The following is a 23,780-nucleotide window of genomic DNA, read 5'->3' on the forward strand; positions in this document are numbered from 1 at the left end:
CCTGTTGATTAAATGGCAGGTTGTTCGAAAGAGTCGCAAATAAATGAAAGCTGCACTTAAAGACACTTTACCGTTTACAAAAAGCATTCAATTGCTGTTATTTTCTTTAGATATATTGGGTTGTACTATAACAGTTTTAGAAACCTAAAAGAAGAAACCTAAGACCATTTCACTAAAAACGTGCAAAGCTAAAGTAAAAAGCAATTGTAACCTATAAAAGATAAAATCCTTGCTGCTTTGTTTGATAGTTAATAAGATATTGATAAAAGGGTAAAAAGCTTTTGCGATTTAAGAATGCCAGGTTGAGGATAAACAAAAGTAACGTGTGGATCCTTTCCGAGAAATGATATACCAATATACATATGTACACATGGAGATTAAAATGGACTTCCATGTCCATTGTCCTAATTTTGATGCTGCAGTTTCGTTGTTCATCGGAATAACTGCAGCGTGGAGAATGCTTTCAATAATACAATCCTTAATTGGGTTCGCATTTTGCTAACTTAGTTGTTGCAAATTAATTTACCCCCACTCTCGGAACACAGACAAAAGCTCGCTTCCCAGAAAAAGCTTAAGGATTCAGAGAAAACTTTGAAACAGCACACGAGAGTTGAGTGGAACACTCGCGTCCGCCGACTTCGCTTTCCGTCAGAGGGATGCTGTAATCCCCTGAAATTTTATATTCGTTATATTCCCGAAGAAGACAAGAGACGTGCTGTACGAAAATAATTTTTCATTCACGTAAATTACCCACACAAATGTGTGTGGAACAATTAGCTGATTCAATTGTTCTCGCCCGCCACTTGCCAATTGGAATCGAAAAGTGTCAAAGTTTCAGGAGGTTCTTTTTGTTTAATAATACTGTGTTTAATATGCATATGTTCGCGTGTGTGGTGCGCATGACATACATACATAAATGCCAACAAAGTCCCAAAAATCGCATTCATTTGCGAGGAGACTTCGCAGGACGTTATAAACACCTTTATACACATTCTGGAAATGGCAAACGCAGTGCCAAGCCCACGCAACTTATAAATAGGATATACATTGAATGAAGTAGTGCCATGAGTGCAGTGCCGCATGATATTTGATCCATTCAAGGAGTCGCTCCTGGACCCACAAAGTCACCATAAAAACCTTCCGTTTAGTGAGACAGCGTAATGTGAAAAATGTTGAGGGCGTACGGGCCAGGCATTTAAATTTATTAACTAACAATAAACATATACGTAAATCATAAAAAAAAACCCAGTGACACAATAAGCAAACAACAAAGACCAGAAGTAACCAAGTGCTTACAAATAAGATGAATAGAGTAAAATCTATTGAGTGACACCTACGCAAAGAACGAGTGTGTGCTTAAGTGTAACATATACACAACATATACATCAGGTGGGCGGGTTTTGCGCATAGTAACCCCCCTCCCCAAGCCCAAAACTCTGCATTAACTTTATATTATCCAAAACCTAGAGACAAAAAATCATTGAGTGAATTTCATTATTTTAAAAGTTACGCCCCGCCCCCCCAAAAAAATATAAAACTCTAGATCCGCCTCGGTAGCAAAATATGTTATACGCAAGCGCTCAATACGAAAACCTCCTTCTCTCTACCTCCCTCTCTTTCTCTTAACAGACTCGGAACAGCAGTTAGCAGAAAGCAACAGCACAGCAGCAGCAGCAGCAGCAGCATCATCCGCTTAGCAGAGCAGCAAATGCTTCGGAAGCAAAAGCAGTAAAGCTCGCAGCGCTACTACGTTACGTGCCTATGAGTGGGCGAGTTTGTGTACATGTCTGGACATGTATTTGACAGCCTTTCCCTTTTGGCCATTGGTATGCTTCGTGTGGCTCTGTAAGTATTGTCCTCGCAACATGGTTCGTCCTCGGGGGGGGGAAGGTGAAGGGCATCTCTCTGTTAACGCCCACGATGCGCTCAGACCAACAGCACTTTTCCTCAATGAAAACTTGCACACGAAAACTAGCCAATTGAGAAAATTCCCAGCTCAAGGGGGCTTAATTGTAATGCGAATTTCCAGGAAGATGCAATCTATAATATGTGCCAGGAGGCATCAAAGAACTTGCATCGAATTGAATGAACCTTTTTTATTTAAGATATTGCTTGCATACAAAACGGTGTCCATGACTATGTACACATGTATGTATGCATGTTATTGTAAAGCTGTGTGGGTGTGAGATCTTTTTGAACTATTGGAAAACCTTTTAACTCAAGACATGACCTTTGTACGTATCAAATCAGAAGCATTGCATTCAATGCTCCTTTCATATGAAAGGTGTTGTATTTTCCAAGAATATTGCAGTGGCATGGGAACAATAGCAAAACGTGTCTTTTGCTATCTGCTTTGAATGAGAATGGGGGATTTTCCTTTAACTACTTGTGGAAACATGCAATTCAACTTAACACGATTGAACTTGTTTGATAAGGCACGACCCTTTGCTGCATTTTGAGCTAATTAGAAGTTAAATGGTGCTGATTTAAGTCCTTTAAATCCTAGGTCTCGGTCTAGGCGACTTGACGAAAATTGCTGTGAAACGTAACGCGCCCCACTATGGAATTCACCCGACAAACGCACTGGGTCGTTGGGATTGGAATAAGCACAAGCAGCTGCACTCGGATGCCAGAATCGGGCATTTAGAGGCGGGCAACGAGTCGCGGGAGGACCAGCTGTCGGAGGAGCTGAGCAAGTTCGGCGAGAAGCTCTTTCCCGTCTCCAACTATCCGCCGTATCAGCAGAATAACGAGGATAGCCAGGAGGTGCATCATAGTGGAGAGGGTAAATTGCATACGATGGAATCGTCTGTGCCATCCAAGACTAGAATATCCGGTGGCACCAATTCGAACGATACTCCCAAGTTCCGCAACATTGGCGCCCAGCGGGGTCGAACCGAAATAGCCGGCGTTCGCGAGGCTGATCGAATCAGTTCACGTGGTCGAGATGGTTTTATAGGTGGGCCGAGCAACAAACAGAAGCCGTTTAGAGTCAATCTGGCCGTTCTGGTGCAGGACGATCCCAGTCAACCGGGTGAGACGTACTCCAATTGCCAGAACTCCCATGAATCCGACGAGAACTGCAATCCCGAGGAGGATGCAGTGCCGAATTTGCAAAGGGATTGCGAGCAGACCGGGATACATGTGATGTGCCCGCGAACCTTTCGATGCATTAGCAAGTATTGGCTCTGCGATGGAGATGATGACTGCGGTGACTACTCGGATGAGACGCACTGCGGAGCCAGGACGAATTGTACAGAGGATCAGTTCGAGTGTCTCAACGGATTCTGTATTCCACGAACCTGGGTATGCGATGGCGAGAACGATTGCAAGGACTTCTCCGACGAGACCCACTGCAATCGCACCACCTGCACGGATGAGCACTTCACCTGCAACGATGGCTACTGCATCTCCCTGGCCTTTCGTTGCGATGGAGAGCACGATTGCAATGACAACTCGGATGAGCTCAAGTGCGCGGCGGTCATAAACAGCTGTCCGGAGGGCGAGTTCAAGTGCCGCGGCGGATTGGGCGGAGCAGGAGGTCCCAGTGGCCAGTGCATCCTCAATCGCTTCCGCTGCGATGGCGACAACGACTGCGGCGACTGGAGTGACGAGGAGAACTGCCCCCAGAAGCCATCACTATGTACCTCGAACGAATACAAGTGTGCCGACGGCACCTGTATTCCCAAACGCTGGAAGTGCGACAAGGAGCAGGATTGCGACGGCGGAGAAGACGAGAACGACTGCGGTAGTCTCGGCTCGGAGCATCCACTGACCTGCGGATCCGATGAGTTTACCTGCAACAATGGCCGCTGCATTTTGGTATGACTTCTGGAGGAGTCTCCTTAACCTCTTTACCTCATTGAGTTCTCTGTTGTCCATCCAGAAAACTTGGCTCTGCGATGGCTATCCAGACTGCGCTGCTGGAGAGGATGAGGTTGAGTGCCACCTACAATGCGACCTGGGACAATTTTTATGCCCAACCAAACAAAACCTAACCAATCTTAAGTAAGTTGAATTGCTCATTGCAAGCAATCCAATTCCCCATTTCCAATTCCCGATTGTTTTTTTCAGGATATGTGTCCATCAGAAGCACATTTGCGATGGCCACAACGAATGCCCCGCCGGCGAGGACGAGGCCGACTGTCCCAAGGAACGAAAGTGCTCGGAGCCGAGTCCTTGCGAGCAACTCTGCATTGAAACCACTGCAGGATTGAACGAGTGTGCCTGTCGACTTGGTTATGTCATGGACAAAAACAAAGTCAAGTAAGTAGACGATGGTGTTTACCGGCTATTCCGAATGATATTAAAGTGATGCCACGATTGATCAGCTGCACGGATATAGATGAATGCCAGTACCTGACCAGTCCGGTTTGCTCACAAAAATGCCACAACACTATGGGTTCCTTTAAGTGCTCCTGCGAAACGGGCTACATACTTCGTCCAGATCTGAGATCCTGCAAAGCACTGGGTGGTGCGATGACCCTGCTGGTGGCCAACCGATGGGACATACGACGGGTGACGTTGAGTAATAACCGATACACGGCGATTGTTAAGGGACTTCACAATGCGATCGCACTGGACTTCCACCATCGCAAGGGCCTGATGTTTTGGTCCGACGTGTCCACCGATGTCATCAAGATGGTGTATATGAATGGGACGCGAGTTCGAGACGTCATCAAATGGGGTCTGGAGTCGCCGGGTGGCATAGCAGTAGACTGGATACACGACCTGCTATTTTGGACGGATTCGGGCACGAGGCGTGTGGAGGTTTCCAACTTCCAGGGAAACCTGCGCACCGTCATCGCATCCTACGACCTGGACAAGCCGCGTGCCATTGTGGTGCATCCGGGCGAGGCGTTGGCCTTCTGGAGTGACTGGGGACCGAATCCGAAGATAGAGCGCGCTTACATGGATGGAACCCAGCGAAAAGTAATCATATCAAAGGGTGTGACCTGGCCAAATGGCTTGGCAATTGACTTTCCCAACAGCAAGATCTACTGGGCCGATGCCAAGCAGCATGCCATCGAATGCTCCAATTTGGATGGCAGTGATCGAAACAAGATCCTTAGCACCCATTTGCCACACCCATTTGCCCTCACTCTCTTCGAGGACACCATGTACTGGACGGACTGGAATACGAAGACTGTGTCGGCGGCGGACAAGATAACGGGGAAGGAGTTCAGAGCGGTCCATGAGAATTTCCATTTCCCGATGGACATCCATGCCTATCATCCGGCTCGTCAGCCGGAGTATGCTGATCGTTGCCAAAAGGATCGACGGGGTCTGCGTGGCGGGTGTTCCCATCTCTGTTTGCCCAACAAGACATCACGACGATGCGGATGTCCCATTGGACTTTCTCTGAAGGAGGACGGCAAGACCTGTAAGAGTACGGCCGATAAACTGGTGCTGGTGGCGCGACGAAAGGACATTCGCTTGCGGCATCTCAGGGACAATCAAGCGGATCCCAACGATGTGGACATGATTGTTCCCTTGGATAACCTGAAACATGCCGTTGCCCTGGATTGGTGCAGCGACACGGACTTCATCTATTGGACAGACGTGGAGCGCAGCACCATCAACAAGGCGCATCTCAATGGAAGCTACCAACAGCGAGTGGTGCACTCGAATCTAGTTTCCCCAGTGGGTCTGGCCCTGGACTGGATAACCGATAAGCTGTATTGGACAGATCCGTCGACGAATCGCATTGAGGTCGCCACCACGAATGGAAAGATGCGAACCTTGCTCATTTGGGAGAAGCTGTACAAGCCACGGGATATCGTTGTTAACCCGATTGGTTAGTTGAACACGTATTACTTATCCATCGATCCTTCTATTCATTAAGATACTTGCTAATCCTGCTAGTCCTGCATGAAATGGACGTACTTTTGGGTACTTCTCTTATAACTTGCACTGTGACACTCAAGTATTAGTGTTTAGTATTAGATACTAATCAAGTATTAGTTAGCATTTTCTATGGTTACAGCTATTGTGCTAATGTGTATTACTCTCCACTTTAAGAGGGCTTCATGTTTTGGTCGGATTGGGGTGATGATCCCATGATTGAACGTGCCAATATGGATGGACGTGAACGTGTCACCATCACATCGAAGAAATTAATATATCCCAATGGCCTGGCAATTGATTATGAGAAGAGCAAGATCTACTTCGTCGATGGTGGCACAAAGACGTTGGAGAACATGAACTTCGATGGCAGCGGTCGCCAAGTGATTCTAAGTAAGTATACACTGATAAAATCCAAGGATAATCGTATCTACAACTTGAATCCTACACATACATCGCCTTATGCACAGATGGACTTGGCCATCCCTTCGGCTTGGATGTGAACGAGGGCCGAGTGTTTTGGACAGATTGGGATACCAAGTCGGTGATGAGCGCCAATAAGCTGACTGGCAAGGACACCAATGTCATCATCGCCAACAGTACAGACCTGATGGACATCCGGGTGTTCCATCGGACCCGCAGGCGCATCTTCAATGCGTGCGACAAGCTGAATGGAGGATGCTCCCACCTGTGTCTCCTGAATCCCACCAGTTACACCTGCGCCTGCACCGTGGGCGTTCAACTGAAGGAGGATAGGCACACATGCTCCGAAGGACCAACTCAGTACATATTGTTCGCTCATAGGATCGATATAAGGCAGATATCATTGGATTTCGATCACCTGATCGATGTGGTGCTACCACTACCGCCGATCTCGAATGCGGTGGCTCTGGATGTCGACCGGAAGACGGGCTACATCTATTGGTCGGATACCATTGAGAACGTGATCATGAGCTCGAGTCCAGATGGTCTGCACGTTCAGAAGATCGTTGGCGATAGCCTGGAGAATCCCGATGGTCTGGTTGTCGATTCGATTGGTCGTACTATCTATTGGGCCGATGCCGGTCGCCACACCATCGAAGTGGCAAGTCTGGATGGCAGCAATCGTCATGTGATTGCCTACAAGGATCTGGAGTCGCCCCGTGGCCTGGCCTTGGATTACGAGGCTGGCCTCTTGTTTTGGACCGACTGGGGACACTATCGCAAGATTGAGCGCTCCCATTTGGATGGCAACGAGAGGTCTCGCATTGTGACCGCCAATCTGGGATGGCCCAATGGCCTGTCACTCGATTTGAAGAGCAAGCGGATCTACTGGGTCGATGCCCGCCTGAAGACCATCGACTCTTGCGATTATACTGGAAATCAACGCAAGTTGATCATGTCATCTCTGCATCATCCGTACGCTCTAGCTCTATCGGATGACAATATCTACTGGACCGACTGGAAGTCGAAGGCGTTGCACATGACGGAAAGGCGTAACATCAGTGCCAAGCGGGATATAATCACCAACATCGATGGCCTGATGGACATCAAGATCATCTATCAGAATCAGAATCAATCAACGATGAAAAACGCCTGTGGCAACAACAACGGCAACTGTTCGCATCTCTGTCTACGTAATCCATCCGGATATTCATGTCAATGCCCCATTGGATTGCGATTGCGCCAGAATAGCACAACCCAGTGCCAAAATCTACCAGAGGTAAAGTTCAAGTTCTATTCTATCCATTAGCAAGCTAAACTAAAAGGATCATTCTTTCAGGACTATCTTCTTATTGCCTTGCGTTCGGGCATCGGCATGATTTCGTTGAACTCTGGAGATTTCATGGACGTCGTTTTGCCCATAAACGGAGTGCATGGAGCAGTCGTGCTCGATTATCATTACCGCAAGAACCTACTCTTCTTTGCCGATGTTAATTTGGATGTTATACGTAGAGTTAACCTGTTGAACTTAACCGAAAGCAAGGTGATTGTCGGTACGGATGTGCTCACGCCCAACGGAATAGCCGTCGACTGGATTGCGGATAATCTGTATTGGTCCGACACGGATCGCAAACTAATCGAGGTATCTCGGCTTGATGGAAGCTGTCGCAAGCGGATCGTCGAGGATAACCTGGGTGACCCACGATCGCTTATTGTGCATCCAAAGAAAGCGTAAGATCAACTTTATTATGCAGTTCATATTTGTATAATACAATTCCCTTGCAGCTACCTGTTCTGGTCGGATTGGAGCTCGCCAGCGAAAATCGAACGCAGCTACTTGGATGGCTCAAATCGCACGGTGATCATAACATCTGGAATCGGCTTCCCAACAGGCCTAACCATAGATTTCACGTTAGTTGCTCTATGCGGTGCTTAAATTTGTATAATTTACAATAATCATATTATTATTTTGCAGCAATCGCCGATTGCTGTGGGCCGACGCCTTGGAGGACAACATCGGTCAAGTTGATTTCAATGGGAAACGTCGTCAGACCATTGTTCCTTATGCACCGCATCCTTTTGGTCTGACTTTGGTAAGGCTGACTAACATGTATTAGCCAGCAAAATGCACTAATATATGTAATATATATCATTCATTTAGTTTGAAAATAGTATATTCTGGACGGATTGGTACAACAAGTCGGTGTATCGATCCCAGAAACTGGCGCGAAGTGGATATGGTAATCCGTTTGAGGTGCGCGATGCCCTAAGTGGAGCACTCGATATTCGCGCTGTCTCGCTGAGCCGTCAACCCAAGAGTGTGAATCACTGTGCCCAGGATAATGGAGGCTGTACGCATCTCTGTCTCAATCGCAATGTGGACTACGTGTGTGCGTGTCCGGATGTGATGGACCCCAAAGATGTGGCATGCTCCATTAAGCCAAAAGTTTTGGTGCACGCCAACTTGGAGAACGATCAGTTGCTGGAATATTCCGACGAGTCCACCGATGATTCCACGCCGCCTGAGCTGCTGGGCGAGTCCAATGACCATGATGATGATGGTCATACGAAGAAGAGCGATCAGGAGCGAGAGTTCTTTGTCCTCGTGGCGCTGGGCGTGGTCATTGTTATGGTGGTCATCATTATACTTGTTATTTTCAGTAAGAAAATGTTGATGTTCGGTGGAGATGAAGAAATCTCTGGAGCATTGAAACCATAGAGCAATGGAGCTATGCAAGCACTTCTGGAGATTTCTATAACCTTCACAATGTTCCACATTTAGTTTCGATCTTAATCTTGATACTATACCCATTATCCTGTACTTACAGTGCTCGCTTTCAACACGAGCAAGAAGAAAAACAAACGCAATTCCCGCGGCTCCAGCAGATCGGTACTAACCTTCTCCAATCCAAACTACAACGTTGATGGCACGCCGATGGAACCGAAGACGAATATATGGAAGCGTTTTAAATACGACAAGACCCATGTAAGATATAGGTTGGAATCGAAAGTGCTGGATTTTAATTGCAATCCTTTCAGCAGGAACGAGCCGGCGTCTACGAGGAGCGCAGTCTGACCACGGAGACGGCATCCTCGAGCCTCTTCGTCCCGACTCCATCCCCGATGGCGTCGCCCTCAACCAAAACAATCCAACTGACAACGCTCTCGACTATCACATAGTTGGCATAAATGGTTAAAATGGCCCACAAAGGGGATCCTCTGAAACCATTTACCGATTCATGCCATCATCGTGATTGATTTGATTGTAAATGTAAAAAAAATGAGAAATGTTTTTAATTTGATCTTGAAACCCCAGTAGAGAATTCTGCGATTTTTTTTTTTTTTTTTTTTTTTTTTTTGTGAAAGTGCAAACGTGTCCTGTTAAAGCTCAAAAAATGGGGGTTTTAAGATAATACAAAATGAATATATTATATATGTAATATGATATATTATTCAATTATGTAATCACTAAATTATTTTCCTATTTTGTAATAATAAGTAATAACTATTAAGTAATTCGGGTGCTTCAACTTTGAAACAAAAGAATATCCTACTGTTGGGCGCGTTTTTTGTTTGCTGATCACGAAATTGATATTGAAAATTGAAATGACCATACATACCATGGTTTATGTTTATGTCTGATTGCCAATGATAAAATCATTGTCAAGTCCAATCATAAACAACACAGTGTAAGCGGAAGTTCTTCAGCGATTTCCGTTTCCGCGTCGCGATTAAGTGCAAATGTCGAAAAACTTCCAGTTCTCTTATTTTATACATGTATGTATGTATGTGCTAGACTGTTGATTTAAGTCTGTATGCCAAATTGTACAACGTAATTAAACGAAGAAGTGTTAACAACAATTTCCAGAGTCCAAGGAATACAAAAATACCATGGCTCCTATACATTTTATTAAACGGGTTTTGTTTTAAGACATGTTTTTCAAAATACGAAAATCGCGGACTTAATTCCATTCAGGGATTCGGCAAAAATATCTGGTAACTTAAGTTTTCTATCCGTGTTTGTAAATATATTTTTTGCTTGCAGATGTATAAACTATTAAATACACAAAGAAGCATTCTTTTATTTGCTCAACAATATCGGGGCAACATGATTTTCGACTTATCTGTTTTTCGAATTTATGAATTTCCTATGTTCTTGGAATTTTTAAGCTGAATCCAGAGAGAGGATACTCTCGTATCGTTTTAGCCAGACGTTTTGGCCAGAATAGATTGTAATTTTTGTAAAGGTACTAAACGAGTTAAAGGTTTCGTGTTTGTAGCGAGAATGCAAAATGTAAGGATATGTTTACCATCGGGGATGATCATTCTGGATATATGTGGTAATATCTACATTAAATGTTGTTACGAATTTACTTAGTGTATCCCAATGTGTGTTTTATTCTTTGTGTTGTTCGACTTTCAGTTTGAAAATTAACGACATAAAAGTGCATTTGACCAATTTGAAAGCATTCGTATCAGCACGTAAGTATTTCTGAGTATCCCATTGAATTTTGTGGAGTTCACGGATTAGAATGAAAGCGGCGATACACAAGTTGTATAAGGATAATAGGTCCCCAAAGCTTTATTGTAATGAGCTTTGCAAAAGCTGGACTTTTTGACCTTTTTGCAATTTTGTCTGCAAAACTTTCTAGCATGATGCATTTTTGGCTTAGAAATAATACTTATATTAAATTTATATATTTTAAAAACATCTTTAACTTATCGGGCTTTGAAGAAATTGGTCTAGGTTTAGCTCGTCTTCGTCGCGGGAGTTGATGCCAGGACCTAGGTCAATGCTCCAATTTAGAGTGGATTCGTATCTTGCATTCAATTTGGAGTTCTTTCAACCTGGCTTGATCAAAATGCGATCGGGCAGTTTTTTTATTTAAATAGTAATGATAGATTATATAATGAGTGCACCGTGACTTGATGTAAGTAAAAATGGAAAAAAAAAAAAAAAATAATTATTTTTATAATAAATTACTAAAAATTGAACTTATACAAAAAATTAACTTTCAATATTCCATTTAACATGTTTATGCACTTTTCTGTGCCCAAGTTTTTTCTGCAATCAACTAATGTACCAGGTGTCCGCTTAAATTTCATGCGTGCTGCCTGTTCTAATGCGAAAAAAAAGGGTTTTGCCACTAATGGACACAAAGTAAAAGGCGTCTTGACTTAATTGCAACATGCTTTGCGCATGGCGAATACAAACTGTGCCAGCGGCTATTGATGCTGCATTATATAAAGCATGCCACAACGTGCAGCACTTTCAATACGGACAAGTCCAAATAGTGATGAGAATGTCAGGATTTCGGTGTGCTGCGCTATAACAAAAAAAAGAAAAGTACATCCAGTATAAAATATATCAGATATATATTCCCTAAGCCCAAAGTGATATTGAAAATGGTTCGAGTATCGCTAGTTCCATTCTTTATAATCGGGTAAGTTTTTCAACGCAAGTTAGTTCTTAACTAGACTCTAGTTTTGAAGGTATCTTTATGCATACCTACTAAATTTCTTGGTATACAAAACTTAATCAAGCTAAGTGCCGCCTCAAATTAGTTTGACTGACACTTGCAGCAATGAAATTTTAATCCATGTCTAAGTACCCAATGGCTTGTCATTTAGCTTAAAGGCAAAGCAATCAATAAAAGTTGACAAACAGTCGATTGATTTTATAATCTCTGGGCGGAAGTGAATGAACCCAAGGACAGCAGTTCATTTATTCAAATTTATATCCATGTTTCAGACTTATGGTTCACTTCTGTGCGTGTGAGGATGGTGCATCCTCAGATCTTCTGTATATAAAGAGATTGGAACCCTCGGCGATTTTAACAAAAATGCCGAACATAACGAATGAGTTTAGCTCAAGAATTTTCAGTTCTTTTCGCATATTGCCATCTTCAAAGCCAAAAACAAATGGATCGCTTAACCGCAGTCAAAGCTCCACGAACTTAAGTTACTCCTCCGAGATTTCGAATCAAAAACGAGTTCGACGAAAAGCAGCGGCCGACATGCTCAGTCGTAATATCTCTATGATTTTGGAAAATCTACTCAAGCGCTACGAGCAATCCCAACTACCCACTCATGGCCAAGGAGTTCCGACGGTGGTGCAAACGAATATCCTCATCCGGAGCATGGGACCAGTGTCCGAATTGGACATGGACTACTCGATGGACTGCTATTTCCGGCAGTATTGGCGGGACAAGCGGCTGAGCTTCAAGGGGCCCATCAAGAGCCTATCCCTGAGCATCAAAATGCTGGACAAGATCTGGAGGCCGGATACATATTTCTACAATGGCAAGCACTCGCAAATTCACATGATTACCGTGCCCAATAAATTGCTGCGACTGGATCAGAATGGCGGGATTCTTTATTCAATGAGGTAAGGAAGGAAACTCTTCTCTAAATTTCCTAAATAATTAGTGACTTTGGGCTACATAGACTAACAATTAAGGCTACTTGTCCCATGGAGCTGCAAAACTTTCCAATGGATAGACAATCATGCCCCCTAGTAATTGGCAGTTGTAAGTTAATAAACATTTATATTTACTCCACTAGTCATGTTAACCTTTCTAATCCTTAGATGGCTATATCAATCAACAGCTAATCTATGAATGGAAAAACCAGGACGATGCGGTGTCCTTTGTGCCAGGAATGACCCTAAATCAATTTGATCTTATTAGCATGATGCATCGCAATTTTACAACCGTGCGTCGGGAAGGCGATTTTTCAGTCCTGCATGTAGCTTTTAATCTCAAACGACACACAGGATATTTTCTCATTCAAGTAAGATACACATTAATAATTGAACAAGTGCATAAAAGTATGCTACCTATTTTGTGGATTTTTCTTAAGGTATATGTACCCTGTATTCTGATCGTGGTGCTGTCATGGGTCTCCTTCTGGATACACCGCGAAGCCACCAGCGACCGAGTGAGTCTTTGCGTCACCTCGGTGCTGACCCTGTCCACCATTAGTCTGGACTCACGAACAGATTTGCCCAAAGTCAAGTATGCCACAGCTTTGGATTGGTTTCTATTGATGAGCTTTCTCTACTGCATTGCCACTCTGCTGGAGTTCGCCGGTGTCCACTACTTTACGAAACTCGGCAGCGGAGAGAGTCCGCAGCTGGAGGATCAGTGGGAGGACATCTGTATGGCCAACTCACTATCGGATCATGCCGGCGATGTCGATGGCGATGGCGATGGCGAAGCTGACGCCGATCCATTTGCGGATGAGGACTCCAGTAATGGCAGCGAAAATGATGAAAACGAGGGCGGAGCAAGTGAGTCCGTTGAGTCCAAGAGCGCTGTCTGTGTGTGCAACAAAAACGATGCTCTCGGTCTGGAATATGAGGTTTCGCTACAGAACTCACTAGCTGGTGCTGGTTTTCTGAAAAGGAATGCCATTTTCTGTCCCACATATAACGTGAGTAACGTGAGTTTTAATGTTCCGGAAAACAACTGAAATTCCCGTATTTATCAGGACCCATCGTACATCCTGCCAAACACCATGGAGAGAACCACCCAAACGGAGCCCCCGGCCGTTTCCCGCTTGCATCAGATGTGGATGTGCCTGAAGAGCGACAACAGTTTCCGGAAACAACGAGAACGCAACGCGGCGGCCCAAAAGAGCGAACAAGGTGGCGCCAACTGCTATGTCAATAGTGTATCCCTAATCGATAGGGTGGCGCGTATCGCCTTCCCCATGTCCTTTGCATTTCTGAACCTTCTGTACTGGTGGGCCTACGGCATGTACAAGAAGGAGTTCTCCTGGTCCAATATGAAGTCATAGAGTAGATTAATAAACGTTGATTTCCCGAATTGAATTGCTTTTTGAATGCACGCTACATTGCCGGTAAAAAGCTCGTTGTGCGGTGGGTGACCGCAATAGATGTGGTTTAAGTGCCAATCAATGCGCACTTATTTATGGATCTGTGTCAGTGCGTTCAGATGCAATTGTCGGGCATTTCTCTAGGACATTTCTCGAAGCAATAAGGATAAACACCTCAAACGGATCAAAAAAATTAAAGTTTCAAACGTAAATCATACAATTTGGAGCTCTAAAAATCGATGCATACAAATTTTTCGAGTGTTTATTCAGCATACAGAATATAAAGAATTTCAAAAAGGCACAAAGCTTTCCGCGAGCTTAACCGCGCGGTGTCGCTTTGCGAAAAGCACAGCCTCATTGCCAAATATGAAGGATGAAAAGGACATCCATGGAAAGCACAGGCCTACGTATGTATTTGATAACACGAACCGACGACTTGAATAATAGGGATGCGCAATGCAGGTCAAGCCGAGCGAAATGAACCCACCCGAGAAGCTCCCGCACAAGCATCTCCATAAGCAATTATTCATTAGATAGATATAGATACTGTGGGTGCTCGCACGCAGTTCGCAGCAGTTCGAGGCTACGCGTGAACGGACCAAAGGACCAAAATACAAAATACAAATATACAAAAATACTGACAGAGACGGGTAAACGAGGTGCGAGCGGGAGAGGGCGAGGGCAGCGCTGCGATAAAGTGATAAAGTTTGCCCATGCGTTTGCCAATTCGCGTTTTATTCGCATTCGCTGGTGCTGCTGCTGCTGCTTTGATATTGATACGGGTGAAAGGGCAAGAGGAACTGGAACTGGTGCCCCAAATGCATAAGTAGTAGCTTCAATTGTTTGCATTCGATTGTAACGTGCCCCCAAAATCAACATAATGCGTTCGTCTACCAAAATCGGCAACTTTTTTCAAAAGTGCAAGCTATGTCATAGCATAGAAAGCATTCGTTTATACTTTATTTAAGTACTGGTGTTTGAATAATAGTTTTCATTTCAAAAATTGTTGTTATGAAAAGCGAGGGACCTCGAAAAATGTGTTCGGTGAAAAAACTAAAAAAGTCGGCGTGTAACAAGGACACTCGCCAGGCGTTGCCACCTTGTTCAGGTGTTTTAAGAACTGCAATTAGTTTAAGGACATACTTATGCTGCAATTAAATTCTTCACAATAATTGTTTCGCTCACGTTACATAAGAGAAGGAACTAAAGAACAGTGTATCCGCTGGGATTGCAGTGTATACAACTATTGTCCTAATGCATTTATATGCATTTCATTGATACCCAAAACCATTCAGAGATTATACACAAGTGCTGAAGAATTCGCGGCACAGATTTGCTACTTTTAATTATCCTTTGTGTGTTATACTATAAAACAACGAAATCCTTGCAATCCGCAGCTTTTTGAAACATGCCAGGGTAAGACAGCCAGATGCCTGTGATTCTGCCACCACGATGCGAGAACAAAAGCTGGAAATGACAGCGCAATCGATTCCAAAAAGTTGAGACCCAACAGACGACACAAGCAAAAGCTGTCAATATGACATGTTTTACGCGCGTCGGAGTGTCCTGCAGCCTGTTCTTTTTCCTACTGGGCGCCCAGCTGCAATTGATACGGTATGTAAATAAAATAAAATAAAAATAAAAATTAAACAAATTGTCTAACTACAATCAGAGATATTATACCTAATAACTAAAATTTCGAATCCATTTCGAAATCCAGATGCATTCGAAAGGATGTACTGGCTGGCCGCCTTGAGAACGTCACGCAAACAATATCAAACATACTGCAAGGATACGATATTCGACTTAGGCCCAATTTCGGAGGAGAGCCACTACATGTCGGCATGGATTTGACCATCGCCAGCTTTGATGCCATATCAGAAGTTAACATGGTAGGTGTATTCACCACTTTTAAAGCTTAACAAATAATTCTAATTGAGTTTTGGCCATCAAATCGTTAGGATTATACGATAACAATGTATTTAAATCAGTACTGGCGCGACGAGCGTTTGGCATTTAATATCTTTGGACAATATTTCGACGATGAGAATGACGATGGCATCAGCGACGTGCTGACATTATCCGGAGACTTTGCTGAAAAGATATGGGTACCGGATACGTTCTTCGCCAATGACAAAAACAGGTGGAGTAAAACCCATGCTTTTCGTTTTTTTGTTTTGTAAATTTTCTAAACTATTCGGTTTTAGCTTTCTGCACGATGTCACCGAGAGGAACAAGCTGGTGCGACTTGGCGGCGATGGAGCTGTTACCTATGGCATGAGATTCACCACGACCCTCGCCTGCATGATGGATCTGCACTACTATCCATTGGACTCGCAGAATTGCACTGTGGAAATTGAGAGCTGTGAGTAGACTCCTGCACTCGTTGGTTGCATAGAAATATCATTTACTTACCTAGTTGATGGAATTACCTGATCAATTTGATGATAGTTTAGGACTTACAAAAGATTTATTATGTATTATATACTAAAACTGATATTATGCTTATAAATATATATCAAAATAGAATTTCTTTCTACATAGGTAGCTAGTTTAACACAGAAGACAAAAAAGTTTACAGACAGATAAATTAGGTTTCTATAATCAGCTCGATCGAGTAAAATCTTATCTTATTCCTTTTATGCTTATCTTATTTTTTCACTTATATCGAAAGTGTATAAAAGTGTGTAAATTACTTTAAACTATTGCAGATGGATACACGGTCAGCGACGTGGTCATGTACTGGAAGCCAACGCCAGTGCGCGGAGTGGAGGATGCGGAGCTGCCGCAGTTCACCATCATTGGGTACGAGACGAATGACCGGAAGGAGCGGCTGGCCACTGGAGTCTATCAACGCCTCTCGCTCTCATTCAAACTGCAACGGAATATCGGATACTTTGTATTCCAGACCTATTTGCCCAGCATTCTGATCGTAATGCTGTCGTGGGTCTCGTTCTGGATTAACCACGAGGCGACGAGTGCCCGGGTTGCATTGGGCATCACCACGGTGCTCACCATGACCACCATTAGCACGGGTGTTCGCAGCTCGCTGCCGCGCATCTCGTATGTGAAGGCGATCGACATTTATCTGGTCATGTGCTTCGTTTTCGTGTTCGCAGCCCTCCTGGAATACGCTGCCGTTAACTATACTTACTGGGGCAAAAGGGCTAAAAAGAAAATAAAGAAGGTCAAAGAATGTTGTCCAGGCAAGATCGGTAGGTCTACGCTAAAATTCGTGTAATATATATATATATATATTGTTCAAACCCAACCATGCCCACAGGAAAGAGCGAAAGATCCGAGACGTGTTCAACGACAGAGGACATTATCGAGCTGCAGGACGTTCGAATGAGTCCTATACCATCTTTGCGAAGAGGTACCTACAATGCCACCCTCGACTCCATCGGCACCGAGACCATGAATCTAGGAAAGTTCCCCCCAAGTTTTCGAATAACTCGTAATTATGGCACCGGACACAGCCAGCTTAGACGTCGCGCCCAAAGGGGTATGCATGAATGTCAAAATTATATGTATTAGCTAATTGATAACTAATATTGAAATCCGATTTCAAGGTATCTCCACCCGCCCACGCATGTTGCACGCCCTGAAGAGAGGTGCCTCTGCTATTAAGGCAACCATACCGAAGATCAAAGATGTCAATATTATTGACAAATACTCCCGAATGATATTTCCGATCAGTTTTCTTGCGTTCAATCTTGGCTACTGGCTGTTTTATATTCTGGAATGATATATATGTATAACGTGAACGAGTAATTAATTCCCCTAGCAACAGAACCATGAGATCCCAAATACGACTTTTTATAACCTCCATAATAAAGATTGACTTCGCCATAGTATTTGGGCGTACCTGAATCATTAGCACGACGCATTTTTATGCTTCTCCCTCCAAATTCACAGGTATATGAATGTATAAAATATCGAATGATATCGAATGATGGATAAATGTGACTATTCTAATTAATGATCCATAATCTATAGGGAAATGAGCAAATTACGTGACACCCGAAATTTCCATTGAGAACGCACTGATTATCAGTTTCTACTGTTTACTACTCGGAGTCGCTTATAGATAGTCTTACGTCTAGCGATTCTATGTATATATATAATCCTGCATCCATTGTCAAGCCGCTCCTTCAATTCAATCGAATAACCACCAATGCTCCTCGAGCTCTCCGTTAGCACTAATGTGGCGAGGACTCAGGCTCACTGGGTTCGAATCCACCGTCGCACATTGGTCGATCACACGAAAACGCTAGCCAAAAGTCCAAAAATCAATATTAAGAGCTCAAGTATTTTCGGCAGTAGTATATATTATAATAAATAACAAAATAAAGTGAATGAAAAGCAGCAGAAAGAAAACTTTGATAATTTGTAGAAAAACACTGCACCCTAATTGGACCATTTTAGTTTCTGTGGGAATTTACTCATCAAGTTCTCTAAAATACTGTCGGAAAAATAATAAAAAAAAAACACTACTGCACAACCGGACATACCCGAACCATGGAATAATGGTTCCCGGAATTCTCATTTTGCTCCTCTGTTGAAGAAGTTGGGTTTGTCGCGATGTAATCAGCACCGCCTATGTAACTTACAAATTAGTGATAGTTTACAATAACATTTGAAAACGGAACAAACTAATGATAATAGGTTAAACTACACACCTGCTGTGGACTTTGGCAAGTTGACCACATCGCGCCGAAATGTTGACATATTTTGTGTGAATCTAATAAATAAGAGTACGTGATTAATATTAATGCAACAGGAGATTGACCCATATAAGCTTCTATGACTCACTTTTCTTTGTTTTTGCTGGAAACATTCCGCTCAATTCCGACCATCAGATCATCGAACCATTGCGCCATTGTCTGTTGCTTTTCAATTGGTTGAGCGCAGATAATTCTGTCCTTCAACGATCTAATACAATTATTAAAGAGACGGCATTAGGTTTAGTTTACATCGTTAGCTGTGAGTTATTCTTACCGGTAATAGTCCTCATAGAGCAATATGAGAACCAGTAATGGACGTGACATGGACCACTGATTCCGACAATCCTCTTGCAAAACGTTGTTAAGTAATGACGACATCATACTCTGCAGTAACTCCGAATTCATTTCAACAACCTGTTAAGAAATAAATAATTAAATAGAGCTCTGTGTTCATTCTTTTCATACATACTTTTAAGAATTGAACATTTTCTTGATTTAAGCTACGGAGCTTTTTGTTTGGAAATGTGGAAACTGCAATAAATTTATAGAGATTACGTTTTAAAGACTTACATTTCATGTTCTACAGCTTACCTTTCATCTGGAGCTGTTTAAAGATGTACGAAACAATACTATCCAAAATTGTGCAGCAACTTATATAAGTGGCGGAGTCTGAAATTGAATATGTGTTACTAATATATTTAAATGCTACCTTTTACTGTGAACACACACCTAATGCGGCCAGTCCTTTGGTAAGACTTTTCAAAATGTAAACGAATGCGGCTGGCTCCAAGGCAGCCAAATAAGAAACATGATCTTGCGATAGACAGTTTAGTAAGTTGTAGTATGCTGTTGATAATTTGGGGTATTCCTGCAATTATACAAATACAAATAGTTTTACAATGAGTAAACCACTTTATCGAACAGTAGTTACTCACAATTAAATCTCTTTGTTCTATGGTGAGAATCAACTTGGCGATAATATTGAGTACACTGTCCAATGTATCATCTCCGTATAATTTGAATACTCCACAATTGACATAGTTACCGCCAAGTGAGTTCTTTAATATCAAGAAGCAGATGGCAATTCCCTTGAGTCTCATCGGGTAAAGCCGTTCACGTGGAACTTCCTGGTGCAGAATGCGATTGCCGTATATACAAATAAGTTTCGAGGCCTCGCGGAATAGGAGAATGCCCATTGGGCTGGATACATTGCCTGCCAGTCTTTGGGTGCGGCAATGCACCAGCTCGGCAAACAATTTGAGAATTGGTGTCGTAACGGCAGGATCGTGAGCCCACAGGTCCATCGCACGCAAGAGTATGGGCAAATAGTCCGCATAATATAGCCATTCAAAAAGCATGGTGTATTGAATACGGGCGTTGAGCGGCAGTGCCAATCCACGGAGGTCTCGAGCCAAGCCAATAATGACCTTCTTAGCCTCTTCATTAGAAAATATGTTATTGTCCATCATCACCGAGCCAAGGGACTCGAATTGATCTAGTTAAGAAAGAGCTATTAGTATCAAAGAATGCAAGAAATGTATAGGACATTTCAATTCGTCAACTGACTCGTTAAGGGTTCCAAAAAATTGTAGAATCTTTCTTCATCCTCGCCCAAATCGAACATCAGCAAGCGGCCCAATGAAGTGTAGAACATGGTGCGACATCTCATCTCGCTTAAAGAGGAATTAGTTCCTAGGAATGGGAAATGTTCGCTTGTGTGATGTGTGAGCATAAACTGGACTTCTTCTAGACGTGCCAGCTTGCGCACAGAATTAAAATGCACAGAGAGTTCGGATAATAACATTAGGGTTTTGGTGATAATCGACTCAGAGCGTCCCCAAAACTTTAAATTTGTAATGCTGAAAGATGTTGGTTAAGTTAAGGTTTTAGGCCGATTGAATTTGAAATACATATATATAAATACCACTTACATTTTGCGATTAATAAAACTTAAAAGCATTTGCTCGTCAGTCAGTCCAAAAACTTCGCTAAGTCTCTTGTTTAAATTGGCTTTCTGAGCCTGCTCGCTGCTGTGCATTTTTCGGACCTGGTCCAAAAAGCTCAGTATCGCCAGCTCCAGCTTTTCGCAACCAGCTTGGGGCAATCGAGCATCGGTGAGGGTCATCAGTTGCAGGACTCTTATCACGAGCTCCGCGTCCATTGTGTCATGCTCATCGCTGGTCGCGACGGTGAGGCGACCCACTATGGCCGACCCGATGATATACACCAACCACGTTAGTTGTAGCTCGTGTATGGTAATATCTATGCTATTGGCGTTAGGCGTCTGCAACAGATTCTCATACTCTCGGGCCTTCTGGTCGAAATGCTGGACAAGAAGATTACACGTCTTGTTGTACTCGCACCTTTCGATTACCGACAATTGTTCCAGCTGTTGCTGCACCATGCAAAAATCGTCGAGTGGATCATCTAAATTGTCACGGATAATTACAGGAACAGCATCCAGGCGCGATTCAATATACGCCTTAATAACCTCCGGGGTGTAAGTACCAAGCAAATGCGGATCCGGCGACTTAACATATGGTACAGACGCAACCATACGTTGCCAAAGGGTGAGTAAGTAATGCACACTGTTCGGTGCAAAAAGCCATAGCTGAGGGTAGAGAATGCGAGTAAGATTTAACCAGGCCCACAAGATTAAAGTACACATACATGCAGGGATTCGACAGTAAACTTAGCTATCAGTTGGATTGCTTCTGGATAACATGGCACCGCTATAAGTTCACCCAATTGATAATTAGACTTAAGGCGAGCCAGCAAACGGCAGAACTCGTGATAGTTATCTGGGTCACTCAAGCCCTGTAAGAAATCGTTAGCGAAATATGTCTAGGATAGCGTTGCGATGAGTACTTACGTGCAGAGTTGTTAAAATATCTTTGACTCCTTCGACCAAGTGCGTTAGAAACTTTGTTCTCTCAGAATTATTAAAAAGAGAGCGACGCACAGATGTAATTTGAACCAGGCAGGATATGGAGTAGCTAGCTAAACCATTGGGCAAAATTTGATATAAATCAAAAAAGAGTTTAAGTGTGTTCGAATCTAAGAATGCAGGACGCCAAGCTGTGGGTATCTACGTACAAGGTCAATTTAATAGAGAATCCAAATATATTAGTTGCATTTGCGTACATACCTGAACGTTGTTCATATCATCCGCAGATTCATCTGTCGAACTGCCAATAAAGTCGAAGCTCAGACAATTCTTCGTTAGACGTAAGACGTGTGATATTAACCTGAAATAACAAAATCAACAAAAATAAGTAATGTAAAGCATTACCGAGTAGTAATCGTACCCCCTTTCAGTTATAATGAGCTGTGGGTCGGTCACCTTTCTGCTTAGCTTAGTTAAAAATCAAGCATAGCAAAGCATATGCATTAAAACTGACCGACGGACGGACGGACTAACTGGCAAATCTTATTCAGACCCATTGGATAGTATACTACAGCATAGTTAACTCACGTTTGCTGCGACTCGTCCATGAAGTTTATGTTTTTGCTGTTATCACGGGCCGAGATCAGCAGAGAGCAGGATAGCAAAAAGGTTTCTAAGAGTTGCTGGTCCCGAAAAGATGTGGCTATTTTGCGCATTTTGGAGAAGGACACCTGCACGTCCATCTCGACAAGTGAGTTCATCTCACACACCAGTTGTGATAGAATTTGGACGCCAATGGTGCAGTGCTCAACGGAGCCCTAAAATCGATTAATCATTCTAGTTAGAATAAGTTCTTTAACCACAAAGAATATGCGGGATACCTGCAAGAACTTTTTGACATCTTCTAAAAGGTTTTGGAAGACCATTTCCTCCTTGAACGAATCGAACCATCCGTACTTGGTGAGCTTCGCCAGCAGAGTAACCAATGCCTGGACAACGAAGTGCTGCAGATTCTGCACAGTGGCCAGATAGTTGAGGGCATAGCTGCGAATGTCGATCCGCTCCTCCAGACTCAATCCCTGAATGAGTTTGGTAAGTGTGGAGGCGGCCAGCAACTGGGCGTAGCTGGAATCGGCTCTTTGCAGCAGCAATTGGCATTTGGGCAGCGCATCCTGGCTGCTTACGAATGTGACAAGGGCTTTTTCCGCCTCGGCACGAATTCTGACGTCTGTGGCTTCGTAGAGTTGCTTGCACAGCACCTCCAGTTGTTGTATATCCTGTGAACGGAATTAGTTTGCTTATGTGTACTTACTCTATGTCAGCAAGGCGCATTAAATACCATACTATAACGCTGAACACCGCAATTCGCTTAAAAATAAACTTGCAAATTGTGGAAACAAACAAGCAAGTGTGACCAAGGCAGCGAAGTTGTAAAGAGTCGCGGTATTCTTGCACTTGTTGAACTGCGACGCAGGAACGCAGTATAATCTTGGTTCCGAGTGTTTGTTGGACATCAGTTATGCTGATGGCCCAAAGAGAAGGAAAAAATGTAGATACGTAGAAAATATATGTGCTGCTTACTATAAGAGATGAAGTATTACTCAAAACTACGTGGTTGCTAAATTAAATATAATAAATTAATAAATAAATGCTAAATTAAATTAATATAGGAATCATCACACATACATTAATTTAAATAATTACTTGTGTATGTAATTATACCCGTTACTCGTAGAGTAAAAGGGTATACTAGATTCGTTGAAAAGTATGTAACAGGCAGAAGGATGAGTTTCCGCCTTCACATCTTCAAAAGATTCCATCCGTTCCCTTCAGTTGTTCGATGTGGGAGTATTGCATTACGCGAAAACTGCAGATCTGCAACGTTTCGCATTTATTGAAAATACCATTCGTTCCAAAACACTCTGCTTCGGATTTTTTAAGGACTTATTAAAATCTTTATTATAGCATGGCATAATAAGGAGAAGATGCACCGAATACAATATACACTTTCTTGGAACTAAAACAATATTTCATAAGAATTCTCACAGTTGTTATCGATA

At 43.1% G+C, this 23,780-nt stretch overlaps 4 protein-coding genes across 11 annotated transcripts; 3 read left to right on the forward strand and 1 right to left on the reverse strand.

The window, feature by feature from the left end:
* The first annotated feature begins 579 nt into the window (after positions 1-579).
* Positions 580-10,649, forward strand: LOC6726084 (low-density lipoprotein receptor-related protein 4). Of its 3 annotated transcripts, none has more exons than XM_016173993.3 (14): positions 580-717; positions 1,630-1,845; positions 2,507-3,822; positions 3,887-4,008; positions 4,075-4,266; positions 4,332-5,797; positions 6,022-6,237; positions 6,315-7,546; positions 7,607-7,998; positions 8,053-8,178; positions 8,243-8,360; positions 8,429-8,927; positions 9,096-9,253; positions 9,307-10,649. In XM_016173993.3, the coding sequence occupies exons 2-14, from the start codon at positions 1,794-1,796 to the stop codon at positions 9,445-9,447; spliced, it is 6,030 nt and encodes a 2,009-aa protein (XP_016039527.1). In that variant the 5' UTR covers positions 580-717; positions 1,630-1,793; the 3' UTR covers positions 9,448-10,649. The 3 variants fall into 3 exon arrangements, with proteins under 3 accessions (XP_016039527.1, XP_016039530.1, XP_016039529.1); XM_016173996.3 differs by having other exon boundaries at positions 581-717; positions 9,310-10,649; XM_016173995.3 differs by lacking the exon at positions 580-717 and adding an exon at positions 932-1,389.
* An 883-nt stretch (positions 10,650-11,532) lies between these two features.
* LOC6740151 (gamma-aminobutyric acid receptor subunit alpha-2) lies at positions 11,533-14,096 on the forward strand. Its single transcript, XM_016181111.3, has 6 exons — positions 11,533-11,711; positions 12,020-12,655; positions 12,715-12,797; positions 12,857-13,059; positions 13,129-13,701; positions 13,759-14,096. Exons 1-6 carry the CDS (start codon positions 11,674-11,676, stop codon positions 14,065-14,067), a joined length of 1,842 nt encoding a protein of 613 aa, XP_016039532.1. The 5' UTR covers positions 11,533-11,673; the 3' UTR covers positions 14,068-14,096.
* A 567-nt stretch (positions 14,097-14,663) lies between these two features.
* Positions 14,664-17,979, forward strand: LOC6740150 (gamma-aminobutyric acid receptor subunit beta-like). Its single transcript, XM_002076995.4, has 7 exons — positions 14,664-15,720; positions 15,827-15,998; positions 16,068-16,249; positions 16,314-16,471; positions 16,818-17,321; positions 17,390-17,611; positions 17,679-17,979. The coding sequence occupies exons 1-7, from the start codon at positions 15,644-15,646 to the stop codon at positions 17,852-17,854; spliced, it is 1,491 nt and encodes a 496-aa protein (XP_002077031.1). The 5' UTR covers positions 14,664-15,643; the 3' UTR covers positions 17,855-17,979.
* LOC27208824 (ran-binding protein 16) lies at positions 16,558-23,233 on the reverse strand. Of its 6 annotated transcripts, none has more exons than XM_016184377.3 (17): positions 23,060-23,233; positions 22,602-22,997; positions 22,309-22,538; positions 21,982-22,081; positions 21,706-21,921; positions 21,504-21,650; positions 20,765-21,444; positions 20,400-20,692; positions 19,769-20,328; positions 19,563-19,701; positions 19,425-19,502; positions 19,303-19,364; positions 19,108-19,247; positions 18,922-19,041; positions 18,789-18,850; positions 18,621-18,706; positions 18,157-18,379 (listed from the first exon to the last, which is right to left on the reverse strand). In XM_016184377.3, exons 1-17 carry the CDS (start codon positions 23,060-23,062, stop codon positions 18,266-18,268), a joined length of 3,426 nt encoding a protein of 1,141 aa, XP_016039536.1. In that variant the 5' UTR covers positions 23,063-23,233; the 3' UTR covers positions 18,157-18,265. The 6 variants fall into 6 exon arrangements, 5 of the variants coding, with proteins under 5 accessions (XP_016039537.1, XP_016039536.1, XP_016039538.1 ...); XM_016184379.3 differs by having other exon boundaries at positions 18,157-18,571; XR_006542098.1 differs by having other exon boundaries at positions 18,157-18,571; positions 18,621-18,714; positions 23,060-23,232.
* Between the last annotated feature and the right edge of the window lie 547 nt (positions 23,234-23,780).

Source organism: Drosophila simulans, chromosome X (genome assembly GCF_016746395.2).
Source record: "Drosophila simulans strain w501 chromosome X, Prin_Dsim_3.1, whole genome shotgun sequence".
Taxonomy (NCBI): Eukaryota; Metazoa; Arthropoda; class Insecta; order Diptera; family Drosophilidae; genus Drosophila; species Drosophila simulans.